The sequence below is a fragment of the Naegleria gruberi genome (genome assembly GCF_000004985.1).
Source record: "Naegleria gruberi genomic scaffold NAEGRscaffold_46, whole genome shotgun sequence".
NCBI classification, from domain to species: domain Eukaryota; phylum Heterolobosea; class Eutetramitea; order Acrasida; family Naegleriidae; genus Naegleria; species Naegleria gruberi.
In genome coordinates this window covers 331892-346082 of record NW_003163281.1, presented here as the reverse complement: position 1 = coordinate 346082, position 14191 = coordinate 331892, and the positions used below count along the sequence as shown (strand labels likewise).

The window sequence follows — 14191 nt, the reverse complement described above, 5'->3', positions numbered from 1 at the left end:
TATCATCGTTACACGATAAAGTTCAAACTATCCTATCATCTTCAATAACCTAGACAACATTGGGACTTGTATGGAAGGCTTCAACATTGGCCTTTTTGACCATATTTTGAATGAAATCTCGGTTCTTCCTGTAGGATTTGTAACTCTTGGTATTGGCAAAACGACTGAATGTATCGCTCAAATTAATGGCAACTTGTCGTGAGAGAGCATCAAAGAAGCTTAACACTTTTGCCTTCAGAGAATTTTCCTCATCTAGATTCTTGCCAATTACATTATCTTCAACACGATTATTGTCATCTTGCTCATCTCCATCCTCAAGAATAATATCCACAACATGGGCTTGTTGTTGCCCTCCACTTTGAGTATTCATCATGATTAACACCTCCTTTAGGGATTTTCTCAATTGGTTGAATTCAGTCTTTGTAGAGGAGGGAATATTCACTTCATAGGTGGATCCATTTTGGATAAACTTATCAGAGAGTACTTCCAAAAAGTTTGGTAGTTTTCGGAGAGCATTACCAGCAATCACTTGTTTGTTGGATAACAATTCAGCATAGAGATAGAGGTTTTCAACAGAGAATTCCTTTTGAGCAAACTCTTCAAAGATTTCAAATCCTTGTACATCTTGGAATAATTCCATCACTTCTGAATCGTCAAATAGTGAATCAGCTTCATTGATTGGCTTTTTTGTTGCCTTCTTTTGTTTAATGAGAACAAGTAGAGAGAAACCACCAAATACAAGCAAGTAGGTTGCAGAGTAGAGTACTTCAAATATGAATTGAATGACTGAGAGGGCACGTATTGTTGGAGTTACTGTTGATTCAGATGATTTGATTTGATCAATAATCAAGCCAGTTACTAATTGAATGATACAGAAAACAAAGCATGTCAAGAAGAAGAGCATTTCCATTCTAAAGTACAGTGGTTCATCTCGGTGGAGGAATTTTCTAAATAATTTTCTCAATTCAAAGGATGAATAGGATGGTGTATCAGTAATACTTATTGGAGAGGCTGCTGAGGTACTTTGCACTTCTTCAATGCCTTCTTTGATGTTTTTCATTTCCTCTGGTGAGAAGATTTTGGATCTGGCTCTTTCAGTAATTTGTTGATCGTCATCTCGTGTAACAGTTGTGAAAATATCAACAATAATTGTAATGGAAATCAAGATGCTACATCCAATTAATAGTATGGCATAACAAATTGCACTTCCTTTAGTATAAGTGGATGAATCAATAGTGTTAGATCTCAATATAGCTACCCACACTGTCCATAACAACAAGTTGACACACGCACAAATGAACACCGAAACTGAGAATACAAGTTTGGAAGTAATGAATTTCAAAAATTGGATTATTTTCCTTGATGGTTCTGTTCTTGTTCTCTTAATCTTTTCATAGAGTGACTTCATGAATTGGAATCGAATAACTTGAACTAAATAGGCAAAGATGGCAGTAATATTCAAGGTATTTACAATAATCATGCAAATATTTCCTGTCAAATTGGCTCCCAAGATTAAACTATCACTGCTATTCGATGGATTACTCGTATCTTGGAGAAGGAGACCTTTCTGTAGTATGGAAATTAAAACATTCTCAACAAGTAATGCTACCATACCAATATACGGTGTCAACATTCTGCTCTGAATTGGCTGGCGCTTTCTGTACACTATCAAGAGCACCAACAAAATGAATGAGAAAAAACCAAAGACTACTCCTGCAACTATTTCAAAGCTATTCAGGATAATTTCAAATGTTGTTTCACTGAGAGCAGCAACAACTTGAGCAGGTGTTAAAGTGGAGGTAACATTTCTCTTCTTGTATTGCACAAAGGTTGAGAATTTAGTGGTGTGAGTACAGGCACATTCTGCCTTTCCAGTTACATTATCAAAGGAAAGAAGTGTACACCCGTAATCTCTCCATCCATTCTCAATTTCATCCCAATACATGCAACTAACATAGGGTTCCTGTATTATTGTTACATTTTGAGTTTGATTGAAACTTTCCTGAGAGGTAATGCTTGCCCCTTTAGAAAGGAGTAAAAGAGAAGCAGAGTTAATTCCAAATTGCAAAGATATTGGACTATCTAAATCATTCAACTTCACAATTTCAGAGTTTTGGTAATATTTCAACTCGTTGATTATAGAGGACATTGGATTGGAAAGGGAAAAGTTATCAACCTTGGTATTCTTTTCAAAAGTGACAAGGGACAATCCAAGTGGTTTCGAATAGCCTCCGTATTTTCCAACTATTTCATTCAAGTCTATTTGAATATTTGATTCTCCACTTGTTAATTGATAAGTACCTTGATTGTTAGAAGACCTCTTTGAAGCACCACCACTAAGCATGAATGAGGAGAATGTAACATTCATGGATGGAGTATTGTACTGTAACACTGGTAATGCGAGAGATCCAGAGTCACTTGTTTCTAACACTTTTGGAACTTCTGAGGCTAGAACTAACTTGGAGAAGGAGAGAATCATTTGTTCTGTCTTTTTGGCAATATCATTACTTGCAGATGTTGTTGAATTTGTGTCAACAGATGTAAACAAATTGGAAATTACTGAAACAGCTGATGATTTGGCTTCTTCTGACATTTTAGACGAGACAAAACCATTTGTTTTAAGCTCGTTTTGATAAAGTTCAAGGGCACTTGACAAGAAGGAGGTAACTGTATCAGCCACTTGACTTGCAATATCTGGATTACTCAACAAGCTACTGTCAGAAGTCAGCGAGTCCAGAACTTTCAATGAAGATCCAGGATCTGCAGGATTTACAGAAATACTCTTAACGATATCCACAACCACAGAACTGTCAGCCATATGGGATAGAGTAAATTGATCGTAGGCTAGAACACTTCTCTCTAGATCACTCATGGAGGAAGGCAAAATTCCTTGAAATGGAGAAACTTTTGCTTGCCCTATTTTCAGATATTGACTATTCCCTTGAGAGTCCATCACAAATATTACAACTTCTACTTGCATGGAAGTGCTTAATTGCTTGGATAGATAAGGAAGTGGGAAACTAGCTGTTGGATTTGTGGAATATTCTGTCAACTTTATCCATGCTTTCTTACTATCGACAGTAGGATTGTAAAAACCAAATGCGTAGCGAATAGGATTGAAATTTTCATTGTCACAATTCCAAACAGGTGAAGCTATTGTGACATTCTCTACTATGGCTACTGATGTTTGAGGAGAAACTTGTACTTGATAATTATTTGGAGGTTTTATACCTTCAGCACTCACAGAAACTAATTCTGATTGGGAATATGTTTGGATTGAATAATTTTCACTTCCAATTTCAAAACTAAAAACTATTTTGAGGGAAGAAGCGGAAAAGTTACTTGTTGGAAGAGCGAACTGAACATTAATAGCAGGTGAAAGCTTTAGAGTATTAGTATAATTGGCTACGGGGCAGAATACATGTCCTTTAACCTTCAAACCATAGATAATTTCTTCTTTTTTAAATGTATCAAAAACAGATACATTATAATTATATCTTAATTGACAAGATTCGTCAGTGAGTGAAATACAATCACTCATTAACAATTTGCTGCCTTCTAAATTGTTCAAAGTCAATTTGGAAAGAATGAAATCAAACTTGAGAGAGGATGAGTAGATAATTGCCTTTGGAAAGTTGGATACCTCTAAACTTTCAATTCGTACGTCAGTAGGTTTATAAGGTTCAATAGGGCGAACCACTATTGCCAAGATAAACTTTCTAATATTGGAGAATTCGGTTTTCTCTGCCATGTTCTGACTAATGACTGAAAATTCAAATGTACCTCCTACAGCTAAATTAGAAACATCAATAACCATTTGGGGTGTATAAAAAACAAGAGCATTATCCATTCCAGTATTTGTAAAATTTGTACAATTATTACACCATACCAAGAAGGTAACATTTGACAACGAGCTCATTGTTACTTTTAAGTTCACAAATCTATCTTCACCAGGTTCTGATAATATTTCCTTTCTATTTTCATCAATATCTATTACAAATGCAACTTGTGTAATGTTAGACACAAAGTATTGACATTCATTTCCAGTGTAATAACCATTTTTGGTTGTTAAACATTCACACTCATCTCTACCAATGCATTTGCCATTTCCATTCGAACAAACACTAGCATTGCTACTAACAATTCCAAAACAACCAAATTGGGAACAGTTACTACCGAAATATCCATTCTCACAAGTGCACAAGTCTTTTCCAATACATGTACCTTTCTGATTACATGCTTTTTCATCGGTCATATTAACACCAAAGCATTTAAACTTTTCACAGGTAGCTCCATAGAAATCATCCTTGCATTTGCACAAGTTAGGAGAAATGCAAGATCCAACTGAGTTGCAAACAGTTTCTGATGATTTTTCAATTCCAAAACAATCAAAACTGTCACATACATTTCCGTAGTATCCTTCTTTGCATTGACAACTTTCTGGCTCCAAGCACTTGCCATTTCCTGAACAAACATTCGAATTATTGAATAATAGACCATAACATTCATACTTGGAACAATCAGCTCCATAAAATCCTGCCCTACAAACGCAATGTTCAGGAGAAATACACGAGCCAGCTGAAGAACAAACAGTTTTGAATGATTTTTCAATTCCAAAACAATCAAAACTTTCACATTCATTCCCATGGAATCCTTCTTTGCATTGACACTTATTTGGAGATTGACATGTTCCATTTCCAGAGCAAACATTAGAATCATTGAGGAGCTTTCCTTGACATTCAAATAATTCACAATGAGTTCCAAAATAACCATCCAAACATGTGCAATTATTTGGGCTTGAACATGATCCACTTCCAGAACAAACCATAGAATCATTCTTTAACAGGGTTCCACATTTGAAATCTTGACAAGTTTCACCAAAATAATCTTGATCACAAATGCATGTGTCAAAGCTGTTACAAATTCCTTTACCGTTACATACTGAGCTATCATTTGAAGCCTTTCCATGACACCAAGTTAATTCACACTTTTCTCCAAAATGTTCTGCATTGCAAATACATGTATCAATTCCAGAACATTTACCAAAAGAGGAGCATACTGTGGAATCGTTACTAAATGTTTCGAAACACTTGTAAACAGAGCACTCATCCCCAATATATCCATCCCTACATTCACATGTATTCAATGAAGAACATTTTCCATTTCCTCCACAAACACTCGTTTCGTTATTGACCTTTCCATAACAATAATAAAGTTCACAATTATTACCCAAGAATCCTTCCTTGCATTGACAACTTTCTGGCTCCAAACACTTGCCATTTCCTGAACAAACATTCGAATTATTAAATAATAGACCATAACATTCATACTTGGAACAATCAGCTCCATAAAATCCTGCCTTACAAAAACAATTTTCAGGAGAAATACAAATGCCAGCTGAAGAACAAACAGTTTTGAATGATTTTTCAATTCCAAAACAATCAAAACTTTCACATTCATTTCCATAGAATCCTTCTTTGCATTGACACTTATTTGGAGATGTACATGTTCCATTCCCTGAACAAACATTTGTGTCATTAACGAGCTTGTCAAAACATTTGAAATCTGAACAATATTTTCCCAAATAACCAGAATCACATTGGCAAGTATCGAGTGCAGTACATGCTCCTCTACCATTACAAGGAATTTGGTTTTCCCAATTTGAGAAAGGACTATTTGTCATATTCTTGTAAATGTCAGACAATTGTGGAATACCATCACATGAATGCAATTCACATGAAAATCCAAAATAACCACTCTCACAAGAGCAATTATTAATACCCAAACAAATGCCATGTCCAGAGCAAACATTTGTTTGATTATTTAGCACACCAAAACAAGTGAAATATTCGCAATCTTGTCCAAAGTAATTCTCTCTACAATTACAAGTGAGAGTTTGAGGAGAACATTGACCATTTCCAGAGCATTGAATTTCTTGATTTGATTTGCCATTACAAGTGTAAATTTCACATGATTGACCACGAAATCCTTGCGCACAGAGACAGCTATTATTCGAAACACAAGTTCCATAACCACTACAAGCTAATCCATCAGTTGATAAATATCCAAAACATGATGGAAATTCACAATTATCACCACTCCATCCCTCATTACATTTACACAAATCAGGAGAAATGCAACTTCCATTTCCAGAACAAACTAAACTGTCCAAACGACTAATTCCACCACATGAAAATAATTCACACTGGCTACCACTGTATCCATTCTGACAAGAGCACATATCTGATTTCAAACAACTTCCCTTTCCCGAACAAACATTCGAATCATCATTCGAAACATTAAAACATGAAAACACATTACAAAATTGACCACTAACTGTCTCATTACAAACACAAACATCCAAAGAAGTGCAAATCCCATTTCCAGAGCAAACACTCGGATTATTGGCGCTTATTCCATTACATCCAAATGCAGAACAATCTTCGGCCAGAGAATTTGGACATGAACAATTGTTGTAACCAATGCATGGACCTAAGGAAGAGCAAACCTTTGGATCACTTGGTGGGAGTCCATAACAAGTGAAAGAATCACAATTTTGTCCAGAATATCCAGTTTTACATTGGCACTTGTCATGTGAAAGACAATTTCCATTTCCAGAGCAAATATTCGAATCAGTTGGAGAAATACCAAAACAAGTAAAATCAGAGCATGTAGAACCAGTACTTTCACTATTGCAAACACACGTATTATCAGCCATACAAACTCCATTTCCAGAACAAACATTCGAACTGCCAGCTGTCACTCCATAACAAACTCTTTCAAACTGACAAGCATCTCCATAAAACCCATCACTACATTGACATACATCCCTTGCAACGCAGCCTCCTCTTCCATTACAAACAGTCAAATCCGAAACTGGCACACTAAAACATCCCTTAAACTCTTCAACTTGTGAAGTGTAAAAATTATCAAGTGATGAAATTGAAGTCCAAAATAAAATTGTCGAATATTTCAAACCAGCATAGTAGAGAAGAGTATTACCACTTGTGAAGGAAGTGACGAGAGAGGCTGAGTAAGGGGTGGTCAGTGTACTATCTGTCCAGGTTGTTAATGAAGAAAGAGGAGCTCGGTAAAGTTTTGTACCAAGAGTGCCAGATGTCATGTAAGCATATGTATCAGTCATGAAGAATGTTGAGCTACCTGCTGCTACTGGTAACTTGGAAGTGGATAGGGACCAAACTCCACTCGAACTGCTTGTCATCTTGTCAAGAGCATCAAAAGTTGCAAAGTAAATAGTATTATAATTAGTTCCTCCTAAATAGGAAGAAGAACCTCCAACCAAATAAACTTTTCTTTTGTAAGTAAAAACTCCTGGCATCACAATAGTAACTGGAAAATTACCAATATTTGTCCAATTTGTTGGATTACTGACACTAGCTCTATACATTGCCTTCGTTCCACTTCCACTAATCAAATAGACGAAACTTTCTGTTCTAAAGGTAGCTCCTCCAAAATAGGCTTCAGGTAATGTACTATAAAGTGTTGTAAATGATGTTAATGAGGAAGTATTTGCTCTTTGAATACGATTATTTGATCCTCCAAATATATATGCATATTCTTGATTGTCAATTGTCAAAATATGAAAAGCTCCATAAGAAAACGCTGTTGATACTGATCCTACAGATGATAAAGAAGTACTAATGGACAAACTAGTCGTTGAGAAGTTAGAATTAAGATTTGACAAGCTCTGTAACACAGTTGACGTGACACTGACAGATTTAATAGTATTTACAACATTGTTACTATCAGTGGTACCTCCAAACGCATACAACTTGTTACTAGCTTTATGGAAATATAAAGAAGAACCTGTTTGAGGCGCATTTCCTTTCGAAACAAAAGTTAAGGTGTCAGCACTCAATGAAGTGTCAAGAAATATTGACAGGAAGAGAAGGAATAAAATATTGAGCAAGAGAAATGAGATCTTTACTTTCATTCTAATGTTCGATACTACAACTTTTTTTTTAATTGAACTTACGTAGTTTCGAATATCTCTTCACTGTATTACAAAAGGTAATTGATATTGGATGAAGTTTTTCTCTCTTCAAATAATTTTAGAAATGAAGGATTGTAGTTTATCGAAAAAGCTATTCTTTCTTCATGAATATTTTTTTATTCGAATCCTGTTATTGAACTTTCTAATGGAAATTATCTCAATAGAACATGAATGGTAATCCACATTCCCTTCAATAATATTGAATAACAATATTATAATATATATTTAATATAATAATTTATTGAATGTCAAAACTAAACTGATAAACTAAACTTTCCATAAAAGTATGATGAATTGGAAAATTAAAAAAATATCTCTCCAAAGTTCTGCAACATTTCATCATCAAGTTCCAACTAGAAATTTAAAAATCATCAATTTTAATTTTTATTAGAAACTTAAAAAAAATGTACGAATCTCAAGACGAAATACCATCAAACAAATTACCACCCTACAAGACCAATCAACTTTCCTTTTCACTAACAATTGACGGATATAACGTAGTAACAACAAAAGACAAACATGCCACTGTCATTTATGATGTGACATTTACTGTCAAATCAATTTTACCTGTCGATTCACAATCACCCAGTAAACTAACAAGAACAAAATCCCAAGCCATCGTTTTTACACTTTCTGTAGCCAAACGATATTCAGAATTAAGAGATTTATACAAACAACTGTCATCAATAACCCATCAACATTCCGAGACATCTGACAGTTCACAAATGCAAACAATCGGTGCAACTGATGTTAAATATGATTTTCCAGGTAAAATCTTCTTTGGAAACACAAATCCAGAAACAATAGAAAAGAGAAAAACAGAACTCCAGCATTTCCTTGATCAAGTTACAATGCAATTAGTTTTGGAAAATAGATTGGAAGGAAGTGGTGGTGAAATTTATAAGAGAGTTTTAAAGTTTTTTGAAATTAATGAAACACATCATATTTGAATTTTTTAAATCAGTGAGATGGAAATTTAGAATTTTTGAAATTTGTGTGGAAATTTTGTAAATAATTAAATAATATCAATTAAATAATAATAATATATTTGTTGGTAGTATTGTTTGATATCAATTATTGATGATATTGATCGTTTGAAAACAAATCATGATTTGGATCTTCCACTATTACCCGATTATAATATTTACTGTAATCACATCAGACAATTGAAGACTTGAACATAAACAACTTTCAATACTCTTCAACCAAACATATGGTGTGGGTGTGTGTTGTTGGACAGTAAGGAAATTGTGCCACCTTATTTCAACAGCACTGGAAATTCGCTCATATTGTGATTAGAGTTCACAAGACAGGAGCATTGGGAGTTGCCATGAAGGAATATTGGTTTTGTTAATGAGAGGGAATAATTGGAGACAACTGTTGACTTCTAGATCTAATTGCGCTTTTTTATTACAATCTGGTCTTTGCGATTTTTCTTTTTTCTTACAATGTTATTTTACAAAATTCTCGAGGATAGATAGACTTTGATATATACTACAGGAATCATCATATGTAACAATTGATATTATTCATCCGTCGATTCTTCTTCATGGAGATTCATCTCTTCCATTTCGTCCAAAACATCATCCACCACATCATGACCTGGTTTTCTAGGTGGAAATGAGAAGGAATTGAACATACTTTCTCCTAGCTGTGGATCTTGTGGAAGTGCATGTATGGTGGAGCATCGTCTTCTTGAGAGTGAGAGGTAAACCTCGGGAGTCATTTGTTGAGTTTCCATTTTTTTGAGTTATGAGTTTATTGAAAATCCTTAATTGATAATGTTGATGATATCAGGTTATTTTTTGTTGACAGTATTGCAATTTATTCAATTAGACTATTCGAGAGAAGAAACAGAGAGGGTTTCGAATAGTTTTTTTAGAGAAAATTAATTACAAACTGCATGTACTGGCACTCTCCACTGGATCTTTGAAAGAATCCAACATTTCATAAATGGCCCAGTTGGTACGTTTTAGTTTTGATTGAGCGTGATGGAATTGTCTCTAATCTTTGTTTTGATTGGAGATGAAATTAAATCTCTCGCAAAATTGAAAAAAATTGTAGTTGAGTGATGTAAATTCTTCCTTAGCGCCGATAAACTATTCATTTGGTTAAAGCGATTTAAGTTTGTTTAATGTGAGAGCTAATGAAAGTTCATTTAAAATGTTCAATATATTTTGTAATAAATTCAACAATTTATTTGGCAATTATCAAAACATCCCTAACAATATAATCCTTAGTTTTCATTGGAATGTATTTACCATCTTCCCATGCTTGTAAGTAATTATCGTACGTGTCAGAAAAGATATTTCCTGATTGACCCATTGGCATTATAAATACTGAGCTTTCTGGATTGGCATGATCAATAATTTGACGATAGGTTGGACCGAAATTGTTTGACAAGTTGGCATCAGATGGACCACCTTCATTGATAGTGTCAGTACCACCACTCTTTCTCGATATTCTTGTTCCCAAACATCCTGTTAAACCATAGGCGCCAAAGATTGGATGAGTAAATTTAGTTTGGTGAATTCTGTAGGAACTGTAAAGTGGAACGAATGAGAATTTAGATCTTAAAGCAACAAGAACAGCTTCCAATTGATCCTTGGCGTATCCGAGACATGTCTTGTCACTGGAGAATGACTTACAATTTTGATCGGTAACTCCAGTGGAGAGTTCTGTTTGAATAGCAGAGAGGGCATATCTCAATGAAAGAGGGAAACTCTTCTTTTTGGAGAATGGTAAGTCATTATCTTGTTTGGTTTCATTGGCAGCCAAATTAGTGAGATAGGTCATCCAGTACTCGAAAATGGTTGCATACTTGGAATCTGGCTTCATATCACCATCCCAATTGTTGGCCAAATCATTTCTGACACCTTCCTTATAAGTATCTGTGAAAGGTTTCATACGAGCAAAAATATTTCTATTCATCAAGTAGAGCACACTGACACTATCACTTTGAACTTTTGCCATATCAGAGAGTGTGATATTCTTTCTGGCAATGAGGGAGGAAACCAAGGATTGAATTCTCATACTTCTTCCATACAACAAGCTATAGTCATTAGTAATGGTAGTGACAGGATTAGCTTCAGCCTTGTTGTTGGCAGAGAATATAAAGCGTGAAGTAGCTACCTCTGGAGCAATATCTGGTAAATCATCAAAAGCATTGGTCTTGTAATTTCCACTATCATCAGTTTCCCATGTGTAAGACTTTTCAGTGCTATCATAGGTCTTGACAGGTCTCAATCCTAAATTGTCAGTAGTGGTCGAACCTCTTTTTGGAAGTTTACCAGCCATAATATATCCAATATTATTATTATTGTCGGCATAGAGAATATTCAAAACTGGAGCATTGAGATTTTTAAAAGCTTCAATAAATTGATCATAGTTGGTTGTATAAGGCAAATCAAAGAATGTTTGAGTGCTCTTATCAGTTTTCAATAAAACATCCAAATATCTGAGGGCTAGACGCTTTTGCTTTGGGAGATTTGGAATATTGTACAATTTATCAACCAGAGGTCCAAAACTTCCTGCAGTTGTAACATTAAACATGGCCTTGGAGCCTCCCTTAACTGAAAGTGTAACTGTCTTGATAGTATAACTGTTTTTGGCGCCACCATAGTTATAGGTGAGACCATCTGCATTTTCATCAATTAAATAAGTATCCATTGTATCTGCTCCAGCATTGGTAATTGACCATGAAATTCCATTTCCATTTCTGCCAACAATAACACATGGTAATCCAGCAATTGAAGCTCCAATAACTTGCATTGGTTTTGTTGAGCTTTCAATCTTGAGGTGCATCAAGAGGAAAATATTTGGACCTTGGAAATGAAGGTGAATATCATTGGCATGTAATGGTTTTCCAGTTGATGTGTAGGCACCACCAATGACCCAATTATTACTAGCTTGAAGGAAGGCATTCTTTTGTTCTGGAGAGGAGAAGTGATTTTGTGGATCGAACATGGAGAGGGCAAATCTCTGTCTTATAGTGGATGAAGATGAAAAGATATCTACCAAATCTTCCAGACCTGAGATAATTTGTCCAGCCAAAACAGAAATGGATGCAGAGAGTGATTTCTTTCTAGTTGAACTGCTACTACTTCTACTAGTTGTGGATGATGTGGTTGAACTTGGTTGATAAGTAATATTAGCATTTGGTGATGAAATAATTGGGAATCCATTTGGATAAGAATTTGGAAGAATAGTCTTGATTCTATCATATGATAAACCAACCAATTCGAGACCATATCTAGCAATTTCAGAGTGAATATTACCAGCAAGAGTTAAACTAATATATTTGTGATGAGCCAAAATATCAACACCAGTGAAAACACCTGGCTTGTAACTCAAAAGTTGAAATTCAACAGGAAGACCTGGCAATAATTTGGCATAGGTATTCAATCCGTAAGCATAGGCTTCCAATCTTTGTTTTAAATCATCACCCAAATTAGCCCAATCTCTCTGAGCAGCTTCATATAATCCCATGGTAAGATAGTACTGGTCAGAGAAGATGAGTCCATATCCAAACAAGCTGGATAATTCTCCCTTGATTGTACTCTTCAAAGTATCAATTTGCCACAATCTCTCTTGAGCATGAACAAAACCTTGAGTGAAATAGAGTGTATACTCATTTGGGGCAGTGATGTGAATTACATCATTTGAATCTCTTTCAACCTTGACAGTAGACTGACCTAATTGTTCCAAAAATTTCTGAATGTATGGTTGAGCTTCCTTATAGGAAACATCTCCAGCATTGGCTCTTGTCACAATCTCATTAATTGACATGGATCCACGAAGAAGACCTTCTGCTCTACTCTTTGTTGTTCCAATCCAAATAGAAAACAGTAACAATCCAATTAAAAGTACAATGAAAATCAAAAAGGAGCCAACTCTCAAAAACTGTACAATATACTCTGTAGTTTGTTTGTATTGTTGATTTCTACGAGTTTCTTCAATCAAATTGGCAGCTCTATTCGATTCCTCCATTACTAATTCGTTATTTCCCTGTTGTTGTTGAATCAATGATTCTTCATCATCATCATCATATTCCTCTCCCGACATTTCATCATCGCCACCACCATTCAACAATCTAGCCTGATTTCCAAAGGTTCTCTGATAATCATTCAAGCGACCTTCATCCACCTCCTCCTCCAATACACTCCTCTTTGTAGTCTTGTTGACAACATTCTTATTCATATCTCTGATCATTATTCCAACCCACACTGCCAAAATCAAGAAGAAACCAACAAGTGAGAGTACTACAAAGGCAAAGAGTGAATTACAAATTGCAATGAGATGGGGAATTGTGGCAATCAAGTAAATGAGTGGAACAAAGAAGAGAACGGAAGAGATGGCTATTGCTACCACCCACCAAATGACAACGGAAGAGGGTGATGATCGATTGTTGGCCATTTTATTTTTTCTTGATTGTTTTGTATTGGGCGTGACATTTGCCATCATCATAACTGATTATGATTCCAGCAGCAGATATTATTATTAAAATAATATCTATATTAAATAGTTTGGCAAAAGAATTACTGGCGGGTAAGGTCGAGAGATGAATTGAAATTGGTTGATTTTCCTATTAGGATGGTCTTATTAAAAAAGCATTTTCAATCGAGTCTTATTAAAAAATTGCTCTACCAATTTACACACATTTAAATTTGTTTTTTAAATCATCTTGTGGTCTTAGATAGGAATGGTAAAATACATCATGAAATAATTGGGGTGAAATGCAAAAACCTTTCGAATATAACATTTTCTAATAATATTAAGCACATTATTGAGAAAAAGATGTTGACTTGTGAAACATATTAAACAACAGGAAACCCTAGCTATTCTCAAATCGGAGGTTACAAGGACGAAACCTTCACAGTACAAAAGAAGAGATTTAAAAAACGGCCTGTCATTGTTGACATTTGATCGTCTAGTGGATAAGTGAACAACAATCCATCAGAAAAAAATTAATTTCATCCTCCCAACTACAAACACTCTCTTGTTGCTGTTGTTTTGATAAAATTCACATTTTTTGAAAACATCAAGTCAATAATCAATACAAACCAAGTTGATTTTTCAACAAGAGATTACAAATATACAACAATTTAAAGATGGATACTCTAATTGAAGGTCTTGTGGACAGAATTGCGAAATTGGTACGTTTCTTTACAACGAGTT

The 14191-nt window shown here is 34.9% G+C and overlaps 3 protein-coding genes across 3 annotated transcripts; 1 reads left to right on the top strand and 2 right to left on the bottom strand.

The window, feature by feature from the left end:
- Positions 1–49: 49 nt before the first annotated feature.
- Positions 50–7954, bottom strand: NAEGRDRAFT_71475 (uncharacterized protein; the record flags this gene model as incomplete). The annotated part of the gene is made up of 1 exon (XM_002673446.1): positions 50–7954. The coding sequence occupies one exon, from the start codon at positions 7952–7954 to the stop codon at positions 50–52; it is 7905 nt and encodes a 2634-aa protein (XP_002673492.1).
- A 464-nt stretch (positions 7955–8418) lies between these two features.
- NAEGRDRAFT_71474 (uncharacterized protein) lies at positions 8419–8964 on the top strand (the record flags this gene model as incomplete). Its single annotated transcript, XM_002673539.1, has 1 exon — positions 8419–8964. The coding sequence occupies one exon, from the start codon at positions 8419–8421 to the stop codon at positions 8962–8964; it is 546 nt and encodes a 181-aa protein (XP_002673585.1).
- Positions 8965–10193: 1229 nt separating this feature from the next.
- Positions 10194–13429, bottom strand: NAEGRDRAFT_80942 (penicillin amidase domain-containing protein; the record flags this gene model as incomplete). Its single annotated transcript, XM_002673445.1, has 1 exon — positions 10194–13429. The coding sequence occupies one exon, from the start codon at positions 13427–13429 to the stop codon at positions 10211–10213; it is 3219 nt and encodes a 1072-aa protein (XP_002673491.1). The 3' UTR covers positions 10194–10210.
- Positions 13430–14191: the final 762 nt, after the last annotated feature.